This window comes from Panthera tigris, chromosome F3 (genome assembly GCF_018350195.1).
Source record: "Panthera tigris isolate Pti1 chromosome F3, P.tigris_Pti1_mat1.1, whole genome shotgun sequence".
Lineage (NCBI taxonomy): Eukaryota > Metazoa > Chordata > Mammalia > Carnivora > Felidae > Panthera > Panthera tigris.
In genome coordinates this window covers 5,510,458-5,531,225 of record NC_056678.1, presented here as the reverse complement: position 1 = coordinate 5,531,225, position 20,768 = coordinate 5,510,458, and the positions used below count along the sequence as shown (strand labels likewise).

The following is a 20,768-nucleotide window of genomic DNA, read 5'->3' as shown; positions in this document are numbered from 1 at the left end:
GGCGGACACCACTCGGGGGGCCGGGACACCCTCCCGTTTGGGGTCGGAAGCTGCAGCCCCCACGGCGCCGAGTTTGCGCCCGCTGCCCCCCGCGCCCCGGCCTCTCCGCAGCCGGGAGGCCACGGCTCGGCCCCCAGCTCTCCGGCTGCCCGTTAACATCCGCAGGGAAAAGGCCGAGCGGCGCCACGTCGCGCAAACACTGGAGGGAGGGAGCCGCGTCTGCGAGGTCCCCACACGGGTCAGCAGGGAGCGAAGGGCTCGGGGCTCCCTCCCTCCCTCGTCCCCAGGGGGCGGGGAGAGGGGCGCGCGGGGGAGGGGGAGGGGCGCGCGCTCGGAGCCCTCCCCCCCCCCAGGGTCTGGACTCGCGCGGGGGCTGGTGGGGGCAAGGACGCCTCGACCTAGGGTGACGCCAGGCATCTCCCGGGCGACGGCTCCGCAACAAGATGGCGGACGATAAAGAAAGGGAAGGCCCAGGTAAGAGCCGCCCGCCGCGATCCCGGCCCGCACTGGGACGCTCCCGGCGGGGTGGGCCGCCCTCCACCGGAGCCTCCTCCGCCGGGAGAGAGCCGACAGGGGAGGGGGCCGCCGGCCCGCCCGCGGGGGAGGCCGCCTTCCGCGACACCCGCAGCCTCCCCGCCGGCGCCTCGGCCCCGCCCAGTCCCCTCCCCCGCTCCCCTCCCTTCTCCTCCCGCTCCCCTCTCCCTCCCCCTCCCGTCTCCCTTCTCCCCCCCGCCGAGCTCCCGGCCGCAGCTCCGCCAGGCCGGGGCGATAATGGCGTCCTTGTTCGCGGCCGCCGGCATCCCGCCTCCACAGCCTCGCCCCGGCCTCGCTGCCGCGGACGCCACGCCGGCAGCTGCCGGGCTGCGGCCGTCTGGGGCGGCCCGGGCGACGACGGGCTCCGGCCGCCCGGATCCGGCGGCCTTTTCGGGCCGCGCCGAAGCCCCGCCCGGCGGGAACGCGCCCGCCGCCTCCATTTTGCAGCCTCAGTGGGGACGCGGGGGGGACGCAGGGGGCCCCCCTCCGCGCCTCCAGTCCCCTGAACGCCCGCCCCGCCCGTCGGGGCCAGTCCGGGCACACGCGCCCCGCGGCCCTGGGAGGGAGAGCCTCGAGGAGAGAAGGCGGACGAGCCCGACTGCGCGGCGCGGGGTGTGGGGGGGGGGGGGTGGGGGGAACCCTCCCGGGTCTTCGAGGGGCGGGCGCCCCGGCGGAGCCCAGACCGTCCGCGCTGAGCTGCAAGACCTTGACGTTGTCTCAGCGCCGCCCCGATCCTCGGGCACCCTCCGCGGTTGCTCAGAAATAACAGCCTGTGTGCGCGCCAGCGGGCGCACTCGGGGCCACAGCCGCGGCCAAGAGCCGGGAGACCGGAGAGGCGAACCTCTTAAGAGATGAAAAGTATTCCAGCCCTGTTCCCCCTCTGGAGTGCTTGACACACCCCGTCACGTGTCCCCTGGCTCCGCCGGCGACCGAGTGCGTTTACAAGTGAAGAAACCAGTCTCGTTTGGGTGATCACAGAAAATCAGCGGAGAGACACGGGAAACCGTGCCAAAGGTCTACCTAGTGATAACAGGAATAGGATTTGATTTATTTATAGCACCGCTAGCCTGAAGAGTCGGAATGATGGTATTACAGATGTTACCGTACCTAAGATGGCCTTCTAATATTACTGTGCCCCTTTAAAAGTGAAAGATCCAGGGGCGCCTGGGTGGCTCAGTCGGTTAAGCGTCCGACTTCGGCTCAGGTCATGATCTGGTGGTTCGTGAGTTCAAGCCCCGTGTCAGGCTCTGTGCTGATGGCTCAGAGCCTGGAACCTGTTTCAGATTCTGTGTCTCCCTCTCTCTGACCCTCCCCCGTTCATGCTCTGTCTCTCTCTGTCTCAAAAATAAATAAACGTTAAAAAAATTAAAAAAAAAAAATAAAAGTGAAAGATCCAGCCGAAGGCAATGATTACTTTAAGACTCATGTTAAGATATTTTATTTTTTTAGGTTTGTTTATTTATTTATTTTAGTAATCTCTACACCCGATGTGGGGCTGGGAACTCACAACCTCAAGATCAAGAGTCCCATGCTCCTTGTACTGAGCCAACCAGGGGCCCCTTTACTTTTAAGACTTCCCCAGGAAACCAAATGAATTAGTTGTTTTGTTACAACTAACAAAATGTTTTTACAAAAAAATGGAAAAATCATTAGGGGATAAATGAGCAAGTTAGCTATGGATATGTGTGTGTGTGTATATATATATATATATATATACACACATATATATATACATATGTATATATATCTTTAAGATTAATGAGCATGAGAAAATGCAGTGGATCGTGTTGCGAATACAATTCTTGACTTTTTAAAAAAATAGATTTTTCTGATATTTCAGTTTTCAGAAATACTTTTCTATGTAGAATAAATTCAGAGGAAGAAACAATTCTGTTCATCGCTACAGAAGTAATGACAAAAGCTGGATGTCATTCATTGAGCTGGCATGTATTTAATGCCTCTGGAAGGTGTTCTGATTCGGCTTGGATTTTGGAAGGTGCAAATATGAGGAAAAGCATCTTTTCTCCCAAGAGAAGTGAGATGAGAAAGGAGAGAAGACATCCACAAAGGGGAGAGAACAGTTAGCTGGGCTCAGTGGCCTGTATGCCAGGTGTGTTTCTCGTCTCTGCCCTTGACCTGCTCAATCAGTCTGTATTTTAACAGATCTGTAGGTGACCCATAGGCATAGTAAACTTTGAGAAGCAGTGTTACATAGTATTTTTTATTCTTAACAATTTTATGAGTTAACTGTAATAGCAGTTTAGAGGACCTGATGAAATAAAGGTCCATTGCCTGAGGGTAACCTAGCAACTCATTTGGCAGTATCTTTTTTTTTTTTTTTAAATTTTTTAACGTTTGTTTATTATTGGGAGACAGAGAGAGACAGAGCATGAGCATGGGAGGGGCAGAGAGAGGGGGAGACGCAGAATCCCAAGCAGGCTCCAGGCTCCAAGCTGTTAGCACAGAGCCCAACGCGGGCTCAAACTCACAAACCGTGAGATCATGACCTGAGCTCAAGTTGGCCACTTAACTGACTGAGCCACCCAGGTGCCCCGTATATACGTATCTTCTTTGTAGGGACATGATTCCTGTCCCGTATTTGATTCTGAGCTCTGAAGGTTGAGAAATTACATCTCCCCAATTAGTCGGAATTGATCAGCCTTTGGGGATTCACTCACGCCAACAACTAATGAATTACTTAAAATAAAATTTTTTTAAGTTTATTTAAGTAATCTCTGCAACCCAATGTGGGGCTCGAACTCATGACCCCAAGATCAAGGGTCTCCTGCTCTTCCAACTGAGCCAACCAGATGCCCCTGACGAATTAATTTTTCTTCTCCTCCCCCCACCTCCAGCTCCATGAATTATTAATTCATTAGGGGTAGGTTGATACTTTAACCAGAAAGCTGATCTCTTAAACTTTCGGGGAGGGTGAATTTATATTTCAGAAGTTCCTTGATGAACATGGAATCACACAGAAGAAAGGATAGTTTTGGAGGATATATCCATTACTCTGTAAGCTTCGAGAGGTAGGGGACTGTTTTCTGCTCTGTTAAACTCAGTGTCATGCAAAGTGCTCAGCATATGGTAGGAACTCAGTGCTTATTGAATTCAGATTATTTGAATTAAAGATATTTATGTTTCAGCTAAAACACTACTTGCTATTTCCTAAAAATCTATTGAGGTTTTTTTTTTTTAATTATAAAGGAAGATTAATTTTCTAGATTTATGTTGTATCCAGCTCTTCAACATGTAGGGATTAATCTTGATAAACGTACCGACAACACTGGTAACAAAAATTGCCTATGATGGGTAATTATGTTTTATTTATAGCATTTTCTGTAAGACTATAGACATTGAAGTTCTATTCAGTTGTAGCATTTTTGTGGTTTAACATAATATATTTCGTCCTAGATCAAAATATGTATATAGTTATATTAGCTAAAAAAGAAAGGAATTTAAATTTTAGAATCAAGTTAATTCTAGAAATTTCTTAATTTTGTTTTACTGAAAGAATGTTTGAAATGGGATAGCAAAATTTTACTATTTGTTAATTAATTAATTAATTAATTAATTTTTTTGCAGAGAGAGTGAGTGAGGGAGAGGGGCAGTCGGAAGGGTGGGGGAGAGGAGAGAGAGAGAGGCCGAAGGAGGGAGGGAGAGAGAGGATGAGTCTTAAGCAAGCTCAGCACAGAGCCCAATGTGGGGCTTGATCCCAGGACCCTGGGATCATGACCTGAGCAGAAATCAAAAGTTGAATGCTCAACTGACTGAGCCACCTAAGTGCCCTCAAAAACGGTTTTTGAAGTTCTGCTATTTCACTCAAGTTTTCTCAGCTAGAATATTTTTTCCCTTTTCTTTCTATTTTGTTTGTTTAAGTAGAGAACCAATGCAGTTGTTGATTCTTTGAATCTTTAAATCCTTACTGTTTCTGTCTCCTAGAGAATTTTATATAGGACTGCAAGGAACTTCTGTTTGTAATTAGAATTGTATCTAGGAAACAAAGTGCTTAGGAGTAAAATTCTCTAACTTTTGGCAGGCTAGGGAGCTTTGGAAGGTATGTCAGTTTTTTTTAGTAAGCCTCAGATACTCAAAAGCTTGCTTTAGGATATACTATTTTTGTGGGGCTCACGGGTGGCTCAGTCAGTTAAGCGTCCGACTTCGGCTCAGGTCATGATCTCACAGCTGGTGAGTTCAAGCCCCACGTCGGGCTCTGTGCTCACAGCTCAGAGCCTGGAGCCTGCTTCGGATTCTGTGTCTCCCTCTCTCTCTGCCCCTCCCCTGCTCGTGCTCTGTCTCTTTCTGTCTCAAAAATAAGTAAATGTTTTTTGGGTTTTTTTAATTTAGGATATACTATTTTTTGTACTAAAATCTTGCTCATTACTTTGCATTGCTCGGTAAAGTTCACTTCAACTATCAACTCCTAAATGGAAGAGGTTTTACAGGTTTTTGTTTGTTTCTTTCCTTGTATTGTGCTGTTCCTTTCAAAACCCAACATTTGGAAATCTAACGTAAAAAACAAACTACAATTGGACTTACTTTTTAAGAAAGGAACTGTTGAGGGGCGCCTGAGTGGCTCTGCCGGTTAAGTGTCCAACTTAGGCTCAGGTCATGATCTCGCGGTTTGTGAGTTCGAGCCCGGCATTGGGCTCTGGCTGACAGCTCAGAGCCTGGAACCTGCTTCCGATTCTGTGTCTCCCTCTGTCTGCCCCTCCGCTGCTTGCACTTTGTCTGTTGCATTGTCTCAAAAATAAACAAACATTAAGAAAAAAAAAAAAGGAACTGTTGATAGTACAGGGTATACTATGGAGTAGTAGAAAAAGTGAGCTTTGGAGTAAGACCTGAATTTTGAATTCCAGCTTCCCCAAGCTCTGTCTGATCTTAGCCAAGAGGCTAGACCGAAGGAGCCTCTGGTTCCTCAAATGTAAAGTGGGAATAATTATACCAATTTCATAACGTTATTAGGTTGGGGACAGTGTCTTCTTACTCATCTTCGTATCCCCAGCACCCACCATGATGCCTGACAGTAGAGAAATGCTGAATACATAGGAAGGAAAGTGCTGGACACCCTCTAGGAAATATGTAGCTCTTAGCTATGGATGGGCATGTAAAATGGTACCATTGCTGTGGGAAATAGTCTGGCAGTTCCTCAAAAATTCAGATATGAATTATTATATGATCCAACAACTCTGCCTCTGGGTTTACATTGTTTTTTAATGTTTATTTCTGAGAGAGAGAGAGAGAGAGAGAGAGAGCCGCGCGCATGCGTGCACATGGGAGGGGCAGAGAGCGAGGGAGAGAGAATCCTAGGCAGGTTCTGTGCCATTATCGCAGAGCCCGACGTGGGGCTCGAACTCACGAACCACGAGATCATGACCCCAGCCGAAGTCAGACACTCTACCGACTGAGCCACCCGGGCACCCCTCTGCATCTGGGTTTATACCCAAGATAATTGAAAGCAGGACCTCGAACAGGTATTTGTATGCCCGTGTTCATAGCGGCATTACTCACAATAGCCGAAAGGTGGAAGCGACTCAAACGTCCATCAGTGGGTGAATGGATACACAGAATGCTGTATATGCATATGATGAAATATTGTTCATCCTTAAAACAGGAGACACATTTTGACTTCATGGCACCACAGGGATGAACCTTGAAGATATTCTAAGTGGATTTAGCCAGTCACAAAAAGAGAAGTACTGTAGTATTCTCCTTATATGAGGTACCTAGAGTAGTCCGATTCATAGGAACAGCAAGTTGAACAGTGGTTGCCAGAGGTTAGAGAAAAGGGAAGTCGTTATTCCATGGGAAGAGAGGTTCAGGTTTTGCTAGATGAAGTGTGTTCTGGAGATTGGTTGCACAACCACATGAATGTACCTGGCACTATGAACTGTACACTTACGAGGGGTTAAGACGGTTCATTTTTTATGTTTGTTTTACCACAATTTAAAATAGATCAAATGGAAATGTTGAGTACATCCAAAATGAAAAAAAAAAATGGTACTTTTTTGGGGGGAAGGCAATTTGGAAGTTCGTGTTAAAGAAAAAAATGATGTCCACAGGCTTTGATTCTTTAATATACTCCTGGGTATTTGTCCTTAGAAATATATTCTGGAAAAAAGTGAGAAGTAAACAAATAATGATTTTAAAGTTACTTATAAATTTGAAAATACACATAAGATCTACTTGTCCAACAAATGGGGGGGTGTAAAGTAAGTTGTTATGTATTGACTTATTGAGCTTTAGCCATTTAAAACAACATATAAAAATTATATGCATAAATGGGTAAAGATTACAGGGGAACATAGGATGAGATCAGGTTGGATAGATTTTTAGGGGCATTCATTTTTAGAAGTCTCATTATTTTATTTTTTAAATGTTTATCCATTTTTGAAAGAGAGAGTGTGCGTGTGCGAGTGGGGAAAGGGCAGAGAGAGAGAGAGAGGGAGAGAGAGAATCCCAAGCAGGCCCCACACTGTCTGATGCGGGGCTCAAACTCACAAACCACAAAATCATGACCTGAACTGAAGTCAGACACTTGACCGACTGAACGACCCAGGCTCCCCCAAAGTCTCATTTTATTTTATTTTTTAATTTTAATTTAATTTATTTTTTTTTAATGTTTATTTATTTTTGAGAGAGAGGGAGAGACAGAGCATGAGCAGGTGAGGGGCAGAGAGAGGGAGACACAGAATCCGAAGCAGGCTCCAGGCTCCAAGCTGTCAGCACAGAGCCCGATGTGGGGCTCGAACTCACAAACTGCAAGATTGTGACCTGAGACAAAGTCGGACGCTCAGCCAACTGAGCCACCCAGGCGTCCTAAAAGTCTCATTATTTTTTATTTTTATTTATTTTTTAATTTTTAATGTTTATTTTTGAGAGACTGAGAGAGAACATGAGCATCGAAGGGGCAGAGAGAAAAGGAGGCACAGAATCCAAAGCAGGCTCCAGGCTCCAAGCTGTCAGCACAGAGCCCGATGCGGGGCTTGAACTCACAAACCGTGAAATCATGACCTGAGCCGAAGTCGGACACTTAACCGACTGAGCCACCCAGGAGCCCCAAAAGTCTCATTATTTTAATGTCATTTATACAGAAGCTTTAAAATGCACTGAACTGTTTTTATACTTTAAACTCTGTATGCCAATTGTAAATTATTCTTATCCATTTGTGAAAATGTGTTTACCACACCCTGTACTTGACAATGCTTTTGTAAACCTCTAGTATGGATCTTATAGATATGAAGAGTGTAATAAAGTAATTTATTCTTTAAATGCAGCAATAAATTTGGAGTCTAAAGACCTGGCTTGAGTTTGGATACTGCTTTTTTTTTTTTCCAGATTTTACTTGGGCGTGTCACTTAATTTCTCGGAACTTCAGTTCAAAGAGTTCCCAGTCTAATGAGCACTTACTCTGAAGTGGGCCCTGGGCTAAATGTTTTTACATCAGGTCGGTCATTTAATCCTTCCAACAAACCTATGTGATAGATGCCTCTGTTAGCATCCTTTCTACAAATGAGGAAACAGAGGCTTAGGTCGGTAAAACACACTTCTAGTTTCAGCTCCGACGGATGAGAGCTTGGAAGTGATCAGTCCTGTCACTATAAATGGGAAGAAGCACTTGGTAATTTTGGCAAATTGCTGGAAGCTGCGTGAACCACCATAAGTGTGGGAAACTCCCTGAGATCCTGCGGTCCTAGGCAATCCCTCTCCCTTGGGTTTTGCTTCCAGGAACCCTACTGGGTCATCTGGTAAAGAGCCCAGAAAGACCCCATGTTGCTCCAGCAGGGGAGGGGGGAGAGTAAACATTTTGAAATCTCAGTGCATTCCTCATAACAAAGACCTGCTCTCCAGGGGAAAGAGACTTTACCAGTGGATCTGAGGGGGCCAGGAAAAGCCAAAAAACAGTCATGAAGGTCACAGCCATAGACGGGTCCACTAAAAGAATGAAGTCTAGTTATGAGATAGATGCTTCTCTTCACTTCCACCTTCCCACCACATCACACAGTTGTAGCACAATAATAGTGGATCACAGATGAAAGATGTGTGTGGTGAACACTCTGGTGAAGGAGGAGTCCTTAGAGGAATCTGGCACCCGGAGCAGCAGCAAATAGTAAACACAGCCCGATTCCTAGGTAGATTGACATAAAGCCTCTTGTTTGTCTTAGTTCCTATTACTTGATGGATCACGTCTGGCTTTCAACAAAAAATTACAAGGCATGCTAAAAGCAAAAACACAGTCTGAAGATAAAGCAAGAGTCAGAACTAAACTCAGATCTGTGATGCATATTTTGGAATGATCAGATGGAGAATTTAAAAAAGGGCTGTGATTAATGTGTTGAGGGCTCGAATGGAAAAAGTAGCAACATGCAAGAACAACGCGGCAGTGTAAGCAGAGACATGGAAATGCTAAGAAAAAATCAAAAGGAAATGTTAGAAATCCAATGCAAGAGAACAGAAGAATATCTTTTATGGGTTCATCAGTAGACTCGCCATGACTGAGGAAAGAACGATAGAACTTGAAGATGAGGTCAATAGAAACTTCGCAAACTGAACTGTAAAGAGAAAAAAGAATGAAAAAACAAACAACCCAGCATCCAAGCACTGTGGGACAATTTTAAAAGGTGTGAAACACACATAATTGGAATACCAGAAGGAAAAGAAGGAAAAGATAGAGCAGAAGAAATATTTGAAGTAGTAATGAAGCTTTTCCCCAAATGAATGACAGATGCCAAAACAGATCCAGGAAGTTAAGAGAACACCAAGCGTACCCTGTTTAAAACTGCAGAAAACCAAAGATGACAAGAGAATCTTGAAAGAAGCTAGAGGAAAACAAACCCCTTCCCTGGACTTTGTCGGAAACCATGTAAGCCAGGGGAGAGTGGAGTGAAATATCTGAAGTGGTGAAAAGTCGGAAAAGCAATGTAACCAAGGTCACTAGTGATGTAAACGAGGTGAAGCAAGGACTCCATTCAAGTCTGACTCCAAGGCCAATGTCTTCTGCCTCTATGCCTCACATAGAGAAGTCAAGTGGACATTTAAATAAGGAAGAAAATAAAAGTCACCCACCATCTCATTATCTAGAGTAGTGCTCAAACTTCAGTGAACATCAGAATCACCTGGAAGCCTTGTAAAAACATGGATTGCTGAGCCCCCAGCCCAGGATTTCTGAACCAGTGGGTCACACCAGGGGTGTGAGAATGTGCATTTCTATCAAGTTATCATGGGATGAGGATGCTGTTAAACAGCACTGATCTAGAATCAAGTTTGTCATTCTGATGTGTTTCTTTCCAGGTTTTTTTTTTCTTGGCAGATTTGTATTTTGTTGGTTTCATATAGCTGATATTGTAGATAGTTTTAGCCCCGGCTTTTTCACTTACTCTTTTTTGTTTGTTTGTTTTTTTATTTATTTTTGAGAGACAGAGAGAGACAGAGCATGAGCGGGGGAGGGGCAGAGAGAGAAAGAGAGAGAGAGAGAGAGGGAAACAGAATCGGAAGCAGGCTCCAGGCTCCGAGCTGTCAGCACAGAGCCTGACGCGGGGCTTGAACTCATGAACCGTGAGATCATGACCTGAGCTGAAGTCAGATGCTTAACTGACTGAGCCACCCAGGCGCTCCTTCACTTACTCTTAATAAGCACTTTCCCATGTCCTAAGTGTTTCTCAAACACATCATTTAAAATAGCTGTATTCATCGTTATTTATGGCACATATTTATTTAAGCCTTCCCTGACTGTTGGATATTTAGATTGTTTCCAAATTTTCTGTGCTATAAATAATGCTGCAATCAGTGTTCTTCCAAAAGGACCTTTTGACCCAGCTTTGATCCCCACCCTCTACCCCCTTTGAATCTCACCTCTGTTGGATCTTACTAGTTAATAACAGAGGGTAATCTAATTTCTAAATTCTAGGAGTACCTTGTGATCCTTTTATACTAATTACATTAATTCTTTTTTCAACTTCTAATAAAAAAAAAAACAAAAACCTTTTTATTAACCACGTAGTGGCCAGAGTTTATGATCAGTGTAAGATACATATTTGCTTTTTGTTTGTCTGTTGTATTATAGCAGAAACTCCATGAAGTCAAGCGACTTGTTTCATTTACTGCTGAATCCCTGGAATTTAGGACAGGGTGGAGGAAGTAGCAGTCACTGTAAATATTTGTTTAATGAATGGATGAACCAGGAGTAACACATTGAGTAAAGAAATTTAATGTCACCCTTCATGATCTCATTATGGGTAAATGAATTTTTCTGCTAACCTTTAAAAATAAATGCTGAAAATAGCCCAGAGCTACCCCCATTACATTTGCAGAAACACTGGGACTGGAAACACATATTTAATCTAACTTCACAGCAAGCTAGAATGCTACGTCCACTTCACCATGGTGATTGAGCACACATGTTTATTTTTACCATTCTTGAAACCCCACTAGCACGACAGGAAGGGAATTACAAAAAAGGCATAGACCTACAAGGGTAAAGAGAGTGGGAGAGGAGATAATAGCGGTTTCTAAAAAGACGTTAGGAGAAAAGAATAAAAAGATACTAGGAGAGGATGTAAGAAATTATTAAATGGATGGATGAGTGGCAACTAGCCTAGCAGAACCAAAGGGAAGAGACCCAAGTCTGTAGAGGAAGGAGCCCCAAAGAAACAAACCAAGGGGAGCCGTACTGCCCTGGGGACGCTCGGGATTGACAGCAGCAGCCATTGCTGAAGGCGTGTGTGTGCAGTGAGGCTAAATATGGGAGGTGTGGATTGAAGTCACGGCACGTGGTTGGATCTCCCGTCCCCTGGAATGACCAGGTGATCACTTCCCTTCCTTCCACGCGGGAGACTGGAGTTGTACTCTCTGATGACTTTAAATCAGAGAGACGGGATTTAGGGATACCAGCACAGTTGATGGTAGGAGATGTGCCACCATTTATTATTGTTACCATCTTTGACATAGTAGCTGAAATATTATTGCAATTTGTATGAAATTTAATTATTGTCACGTAGATTAAATATTCTGAGTAGGACTCAAGATAATAAAGTTGGAAAGAGGTAGTGTGTCTAACAGGATGTCAAAGAGATGGGGATTTGAAATTCTTTTCATTAGGAATGAGGAAGAGGCACTATGTGCCTCTCTAACCGATTACTGGATTCGCACTGGTATATAAAGTAGTACACATACTAAAAACTTCAAAAGAAAAGTGAAAGGGAATCCAGAGATTCAAAGACTTGAGGTGAAATCCGTAAATACAATGAAATTTCATGTATTTACGCAATATATCACGTATCAACCGCAATATAAAAATGAGAGGGAAGCTGTCTCAAATATGGCCTCAATTTCGATGACCTTGATCTCAGCTACACTTCCATGGCCAAACAGGAGACTGCCATACTCTAGAATTGGGGCACCTCTGACAATCTCACATTGAGATATTTCATTCTTGGGCAATATTTTCTTCAATATTTTATGGGAAAAATAACTTTGTAAAACAATTTCTTGAAATAATTCACACCTTGTGGAATAATTCCAAATTCACAGGAAAAACTACAAGAATGGTACAGAGATTTCCCACATTCCCTTTGCCCCAATTCACTAATGTCGACATTTTGTCATATTTTCTAGGAACAAAGGTAGTCGTCTCTTATGTAAAATCTCTATGAAGTTTGAGTTCATCTAATTCTACAGTCCACATCTCGATTTTGTCAGTCGTCCCAGCTGTCAAAAATGCCTGCTCTCGCATTGGCCCCTCTAGGGCAGGTTCTGGTCCAGATCACGGACTGCGTTGAGTCTCTGGCCACTCGTCTGTCCTCTGGAGCAGCACCTCCATCTTTCTTTGTCCATCATGGCCGTGACTGCTTCAGAAAGGGCTTGGGTCATCTGCACGACTGCATCATCTCATCTCTCTACTCCCCTCCCCTCCTATTCACTCTGTATTCCTTTCCTTTCCTTCCCTTTCCTCTCCTCACCTTTCCTGTTTATTTATTTATTTTGAGAGAGAGAGAGTATCCCAAGCAGGCTCCGAGCTGTCAGTGCAGAGCCCGACGCGGGGCTCAAACTCACCAACGTGAGATCATGACCTGAGCAGAAGTTGGACGCTTAATGGATTGAGTCACCCAGGCGCTCCAACTCTTTCACTTCTTACGTGGCAGGGCAAATACAAGCCATAAGATAGAAATTCTCCCAGTTTCTTGACACATACACATTTATCTGTATCTACCTACCGGATTATTGCAGAAGCCCCTTATGTGGTTTATTCGTTTTCATTTACCGTGCTGAGAATCTGGTTATCTGGTTATGAATTCTCTACCTAAAGCCCTTTAGCGTTTTCCCCTTGCATCAGTACAGGCTAAACTCTGTAACAGGACAGACTAGGATGTTTTGTTTTGCCAGGTCTTTTTCTGATCATGGGTCTGGCACCACCTCCGTGCCCTGGACATTTCATCCCGACGAACGGTGTATCCGTTGTTCCCGCGATGACAGCGGTAGGCCCGTGCACACATCGTTACCGCATGATGGGCTTCATTTAAGAAATTGTGTTGCTTGCTGGTAAAAACGGGAAGTCTATAGTAAATCCTTATGGATTCGTATTTCAGCTTTGCCACTTCAGAGCCGGGTGGCTTCGTAGGCACCACACCGTTCTACTTTCTTCACGTGTCAAACGGGTGTAGCAGAGCCGACCTCATATGGTAGCAAAACATGTAGTAGAGAGCTTCACACGTAGTAGGAGCTCTGTACGTGTTCTCAGTCATCACCCTGTGCTCGACACTGTGGGAACGCTTAAAATTTCTTTTAACGTATATTTATTTACTTAGAGAGAGAGAGTGCAGGGGAGGGGCAGAGAGAGAGAGAGAGAGAGAGAGAGAGAGAGAGAGAGAATCTCAAGCAGGCTCCACACTTTCAGCTCAGACACTGACGCAGGGCTTGATCACATGAACCACGAGATCATGACCTGAGCTGAAATCAAGAGTCTGATTTGCTCAACTCACTGAGCCTCCCCCCGCCACCCCCCCCCCCAGGCACCCCTGGGGGAGCAGTTAGATGTGGGCCTTGCTCTCTTAGAGATGATACTACTGCAGAGGAGAGAACCATAGTTACAGAATTATTTAGCTACATTTGGGATAAGTAGTTCAAAGATCGGGGTTTCAGAAGAGGGACACTTAACTTTTTCTTCCTTCGGGGGCTTTGAGCGTGGCATTCCCTCTCGCTAGTTTTCAGCAGAAGGAAGTGTAAGTTTGAAAGGCCGAGGCAATAAAGAAGAGCGAGTGGCTTATTAGAGCATTGAATGAGTGCCCGTGTAGCAAGTGTTAAAGAGCGGTAGGAGCTGAGGTTTGTGGAGTAGACAGAGGCCGGGCCTATTTGATGACCAGGCTGGAGGGGGGGTGGATGCTGAACTCTTTTCAAGAGGAAAAGGAAGCCATCTTAGCTTTTTAATCAGGGAGAGAACACCGTTTATGTTTTTATTTCATTTCATTGCATTTCATTTCATTTCATTTCATTTCATTTCATTTCATTTCATTTCATTTCATTTTTTAAGTTTATTTATTTTGAGAGAGAGAGAGAGAGTGAGCAAGGGAGGGGCAGGAGGGAGAGAGAGAATCCCAAGCAGGCTCCCAGCTGTCGGCACAGAGCCCGACACAGGCTTGAACTCACGAACTGTGAGATCATGACTGGAGCCCAAGCCAAGAGTCGGACACTTAACCGACCCAGCCACCCAGGCACCCCTTAGTTTATGTTCTTAAAAGGTCACTTGCTGGGGTGCCTCGGTGGCTCAGTGGGTTAAGTGTCTGCCTTCAACTCGGATCATGATCTTGTGGTTCATGAGTTGGAGCCCCACGTTGGGCTCTGGGCTAACAGCTCAGAACCTGGAGCTTGCTTCAGATTGTGTCTCCCTCTCTCTCTGCCTCACCGCCTGCTCGCATTCTGTCTCTCTCTCTCGCTCTCAAAAATAAACATTAAAAAAATTATTAAGAAATAAAAGGTCACTTGGCTGTACTGTGGCAGATTGGAGCAGGGTGGGAGCAGAGGATGTTGGTGGTGTCTCAGACTACATGGCAACAGAACGAATGACCGAGAAGGTCTCAGAGTCTAGAGATTTAAAAAGAAAAAAATTATTTTTAATGTTTATCTCAGAGAGAGAAAGAGAGCATGAGCAGGGAAGGGGCAGAGGGAGAGGGAGACAGACTCTGAAGTAGGCTCCAGGCTCCGAGCTGTCAGCACAGAGCCCCACGCGGGGCTCGAACCCACAAACCGCGAGATCATGACCTGAACTGAAGTTGGATGCTCAGCCGATGGTGGTTCCAGAGTCTAGAGATTTTTAATTCCTTTGTACTGGATGTTGGGACTTGGAGGACAGGGTTACTTACAGATGGATTAACACCATTTCGATTCTGACTCCTCCTGGTCTCTGCCTAAATCCCCGCCTTAGACTGGATGCCACCCTTGTGGTCCCACAGTCCTGTCTATACGCTTCTGCTGAGTTTGAGCACATCCGCTGTTACAGTTTGCTGTGGCTGGTTTGTTTTTCCTTTAAACTGGAATGTATTTGTAGGTCAATAAGCACCTGACGCAGGAAAGCACAGATGAAAGCTAGATGATGAGTGAATACAGGATTTCATTTTTAAGCCAGGCATTTTAGTGCTACAGCATCTTTGGATCAAGTTGATTGTAAAATAAGAATTCATGGAGAACTAACCCTCCCCACCTCAAAAACAAAAAAACAAAAAAGACGAATTGGGTTCTTGGTTTGTTTTTGTTTTTGTTTTTTTAAAAAGCTCATCTCTGGAATAGGTACTGGCAGTCTTGAGACGAAGAGAACGATAAAGTTATTTGTACCTTCTCGTTAATTAACCTTAAGGGCATTTCTTTACCTTCTTTGCTGTGTGTTTCAAACAGTTCTCATGGTAAAGATTCCTCTTGGGACTCATTATTTCATTTTAATTTCTGTAGGTGGGGTTTGGAGCAGCTAGTTAGATATTTAAATATGTATAAGACATCTTAGGTCTGGAGCACCTGGGTGGCTCAGTCGGTTAAGTGTCTGACTTCGGATCAGGTCACGATCTCATGGTTCGTGGGTTCAAGCCCTGCGTCAGGCTCTGTGCTGACAGATCAGAGCCTGGAGCCTGCTTTGGATTCTGTGTCTCCCTCTCTCTCTGCCCTTCCCCCGCTTGCGTGCGCGCTCTCTCAAAAATAAATAAACATTAAAAAAAATTTTTAAAAGACATCTTAGGTCTGGGAAAGAACTCAGGTGTACTACTTGTTTAAAATTCTCCTCCATAGAGGTCCCTGGGTGGCTCAGTCATTGGAGAGTGAGACTCTTGATCTTGGGGTCTGGAGTTCAAGCCCCACATTGAGCATAGAGCTCACTTAGAAACAAAACAAAGTTCTCCACTCTACAGCCTTACATAATGTGACTTTTATTTTGGTCATGACAGCCCCTATATTTATTATCATTAGTTTCTTCTTTTGAAATTAAATGTGACTTTTTTGTTTTTTGTCTTTTTCATTCTATGGTTTGACTTTAACTTGGTATGGTAGCTAATTTTTAGCCTTAGCATTCCCATTGCTGCAAAACAACTATAATGTCAGATATGTTGGCTTTGGTGGTGCCTAACATGGAATTTTTTGTTTTTTTGTTTTTTTTTAATGTTTATTTATTTTTGACAGAGAGACAGAGCATGAGTGGGGAAGGGGCAGAGAGAGAAGGAGACACAGAATCCGAAGCAGGCTCCAGGCTCTGAGCTGTCGGCCCAGAGCCCGACGCGGGGCTCGAACTCACAGACCGCGAGATCATGACCTGAGCCGAAGTCGGACGCTCAACCGACTGAGCCACCCAGGCGCCCCAACATGGAATTTTTAAAATTAATTTTTAAATTTTAATTCTGGTATAGTTAACACACCGTGTGATAGTGTTAGGTGTGCAATCTGGTGATTCAACAATTCTATACGTTACTTCGTGCCCCTCGTGGTAAGTGCACTCCTTAATCCTCATCTTCTGTTTAGCCCATTCCCCGCCCACCACCCCTCTGGTAACCATCAGTGTGTTCTGCATAGTTAAGAGTCTGTTTCGGGGCGCCTGGGTGGCTTAGTTGGTTAAGCGTTCGACTTTGGCTCAGGTCATGATCTCGCGGTCTGTGAGTTTGAGCCCCACGTCGGGCTCTGTGCCGACAGCTCAGAGTCTGGAGCCTGCTTTGGATTCTGTGTCTTCCTCTCTCTCTGACCCTCCCCCATTTGTGCTCTGTCTCTCTCTATCTCAAAAATAAATAAGCGTTTAAAAAATATTAGAAAAAAAAGAGTCTCTTTCTTGGTTTGTGTCTCTCTTTTGTTTTTTCCTTTGCTCATTTGTTTCTTACATTCCACATACGAGTGAGATCAGAGGGTATTTGTTTTTCTCTGACTTATTCTGCTTAGCATTATAGTCTCTAGCTCCAGCTGTGTTGCAAATGGCAAGATTTCATTCTTTATTTGTGGCTGAATAATATTCCATTGTATATATATACACCACTTCCTCATCCATTCATCAGTCGATGGACACTTGGGCTGCTTCCATAGTTTGGCTATTGGAAATAGTGCTGCGTGCGGTAAGCATAAGGGTGCGTGTATCCCTCTGAATTAGTGTTTCTGTATTTTTGGGGTAAATACCCAGTAGTGGGATTACCGGGTCATAGGGCGTTTCTATTTTTACCTTTTTGAAGACACGCCATAGTGTTTTCCAGAGCGGCTGAAGCAGTTCGCATTCCCACCCACAGTGCAAGAGGCTTCCTTTTTCTTCGCATCCTCACCAACACCTGTTGTTTCTTGTGTTGTTGATTTTAGCTATTCTGACAGCTGTGATATCTCATTGTAGTTTTGACTTGCATTTCCCTAATGATGAGTGATGTTGAGCATCTTTTCTTGTGTCTGTTAGCCATCTGCCTGTCTTTAGAGAGATGTGTTTGTTCATGTCTTCTGCCCATAGTCAATTGGATTATTTGGTTTTTGGGTGGTGAGTGGTATCAGTTCTATATATAGTTTGGATGCTAACCCTTTCTCACGTATATCATTTGCAAATATCTTCTTCCGTTCAGTAGGTTGTGTTTTGGTTTTGTTGATTGTTTCCTTCGCCCTGCAGAAGCTGTTTTATTTTAACGTAGTCCTAATAGTTTATTTTTGCTTTTATTTTCCTTACCTCAGGAGACCTATCGAGAAAAATGTTGCCACAGCTAATGTCAGAGAGATCACTGCCTATGCTTTCTTCTAGGATTTTTATGGTTTCAGGTCTCACGTTAGGTCCTTAATGTATTTTGAATTGATTATTGTGTATGGTATAAGAAGGTGGTCCAATTTCATTCTTTTGCATGTAGCTGTCCAGTTTTCCCAACACCATTTGTTGAAGAGACTGTCTTTCCCCATTGTGTATTCTCTCCTGCCTCATCAAAGATTAATTGACCATAAAATTGTGGGCTTATTTTTGAGCTCTCTATTTTATTCCTTCCATCTATGTGTCTGTTTTTGTGCCAGTACCGTACTGTTTTGGTTACTACAGCTTTGTAGTATAACTTCTGGGATCACTGGGATTGTGAGATCTCCAGTTTTGTTTGTCTTTTTCAAGATTGCTTCGGCTATTTCGGGTCTTTTGTGGTTCCATACACATTTTAGGATTGTTTGTTCTAATTCTGTGCAAAATGCTGTTGGCATTTTGATAGGGATTGCATTCAATGTGTAGATTGCTTTGGGTAGTATACTCATTTTAACAGTCTTTGTTTTAATCCATGAGCATGGAATGTCTCTCCATTTCTTTGTGTCCTCTTAAGTTTCTTCCATCAGTGTTTTATAGTTTTCAGAGAACGGGTCTTGGTTTATTCCTAGGTATCTTATAGGTTTTGGTACAATTGTAAATGGGATTGTTTTCTTACTTTCTTTTTCTGCTTCTTCATTATTAGTATAAAATGCAATGGATTTCTGCATATTGATTTCATATCCTGTGACTTTACTGAATTCATTTATTAGTTCTAGTAGTTTTTTGGTGGAGTCTTTAGGGTTTCCTATATATAGTATCATGTCATCTGTAATAGTGAAACTTTTATTTCTTTGTTACTAATTTGGTTGACTTTTATTTCTTTTTGTTAGTAGTGCCTAGTATGGAATTAAAGAGAAAAAGGAATTATTATATAATGATATAACTGGAATTTCACCTCTAACTTGAATTTCACCAACTAAAATGCATTTTATATTATATTGATATATCAACTTAATTATATTTCTTTTATTTTTTGTTTTAAATTTAAACATTTTTTTAAGTTTTTTATTTAAAATTTTTTTTAATGTTTATTTATTTTTGAGAGAGAGACCACGAGCAGGGGAAGGACAGAGAGAGAGGGAGACACAGGGTCTGAAGCAGCTCCAGGCTCTGACAAGTTGAACTTTTGACATCCTTTGCCTGCCTCTATTGTGTTGACTTTCCAGAATGTCATAGTATTGGAATCCTACAGTATGTAGCCTTTTCAGACTGGCTGTTAGCAACATGCAGTGTTTCTACACATCTTTTCATGACTTGAAGGCTCTTCCTTTTTTTTTTTTTTTTTTAAATCACTGAATAATAGAATGTATGGATGGGTCACAGTTTATCCATTTACCCACTGAAGGACCTCTTGATTCCTTCCAGTTTTTGGTAATTATAAGTAAAACTTCTATAAACATTCAGGTGCAGGTTTTTGTGAGGATATAGGTTTTCAACTCATCTGGGTAAGCATCAAGGAGTGTGACTGATGGGTCACGTCTGGTAAGACTCTGTTGACCTTTGTAAGAAACTGCCGAACTATTTCCCAAAGTGGCTGTTCTACCGTTTTGCACTGTCACTAGCAATGATGGCATTTCCTGTCACTCTACTTCTTTGCCAGCATTTGGTTTTGCCAGTTTTGTGGAGTATAGCTGTTGTAATGGGTGAGCGATGGCATCCCATTGTTGTTTTAATTTTCAGTTCCTTATGACATACGACGTTGAACATCTTTTCATATGTTTATCTGCCATCTTCTTTGGTGAGATATCTGTTCACAAGTTTTGCCCACTCCCCCTCACCCCTGCCCACCTTTATTGAGGTATAATTGACAAATAAAATGATACGATGATTTGCGTGTATGTGTATGTGTGTGTGTGTGTGTGTGTGTGTGTGTATATTTAGACACAGAAAAATACATATTTTTCTCTAGTCAGTGAACACAGTCATCCCCTTATGTGTGTGTGTCTGTGTGTGTCTGTGTGTACATGTGGTGAGAATGCTTATTTTTTTTTAAGTTTACTTATTTTGAGAGACAGAGAGAGGGTGAGAGAGCATGAGCAGGGGAGGAGCAGAGAGAGAGAGAGAGGGAGAGAATCCCAAGGAAGCTCCATGCTGTCAGCACAGAGCCCGACATGGGGCTTGATCCCACGAACCATGAGATCGTGTCCTGAGCTAAAATCAAGAGTTGGAAGCTCAACTGGGTCGCCCAGGTACCCCAAGAATGCCTATTTGTAATTTTTTAAAAAACATTTATTTATTTTCGAGAGACACAGAGCACGAGTGGGGGAGGGGCAGGGAGAGAGAGGGAGACACAGAATCCAAAGAAAGCTCCAGGCTCTGAGCTGTCAGCACAGAGCCACCCAGGTGCCCCTATGGTAATCCTTTTATGTCCTTTTATCTTCATAACAACTCTAGGAGGTATTATTCTCACTTAACAGATAAAGAAATAGGCTAGTAGGAGGTAGGTCCTGTTTGATCAGCATTTAAACTTTTAATGTTCCACATTTCTGGAAAATTATGTAAACGTTTTATTTAAAATCAATAAATATTCATAAGGAAGCTATGTTTCTTCTTCACATTCAGTACCTTTCAAGTCATTTTCATGTGGTTTGTAGAAAAAAAAGGGAGATTTTTTTTTTCTGGTTTTCATGGTACAGAAAGTGAAGAAAGTTATTAAAATTGACTTTCTGGACTGATTAATTCAAGAAGAAAATCAGTTGGTTTTCATAGAAGGCCTCTTACATTTTGTGACTGTGTGTTTCAAACCACACCAAAAACAGAGATAAGAAAAGCTGATGGGAAGCCGAAAACCCTAAGAAGCTTTCTTCTAAGCCATAACATGTAGTTGACAGACATCTTTTTATAGACATGTCTGTGATTGCACAGTTTTTTTAGGCTTGACAATTTTTTCAGGGAGGAAAACCTTTCTGTAAAGTTTATAAAAGCTGTTTACAGTAAAATAGCAAACCATAACAAGTCAGAAACCTAC

The 20,768-nt window shown here is 43.6% G+C and overlaps 1 protein-coding gene across 2 annotated transcripts in view; it reads left to right on the top strand.

Annotated features, from left to right (window-relative positions):
- The first annotated feature begins 354 nt into the window (after nt 1–354).
- EFCAB2 (EF-hand calcium binding domain 2) overlaps nt 355–20,768 on the top strand; it is a 130,499-nt gene continuing 110,085 nt past the window's right edge. For both annotated transcript variants that reach the window (XM_042975602.1, XM_042975601.1), the window contains exon 1: nt 355–474. In XM_042975602.1, coding sequence (XP_042831536.1) covers nt 444–474 — 31 coding nt within the window. In that variant the 5' untranslated portion in view covers nt 355–443. The remainder of the gene's footprint in view (nt 475–20,768) is intronic.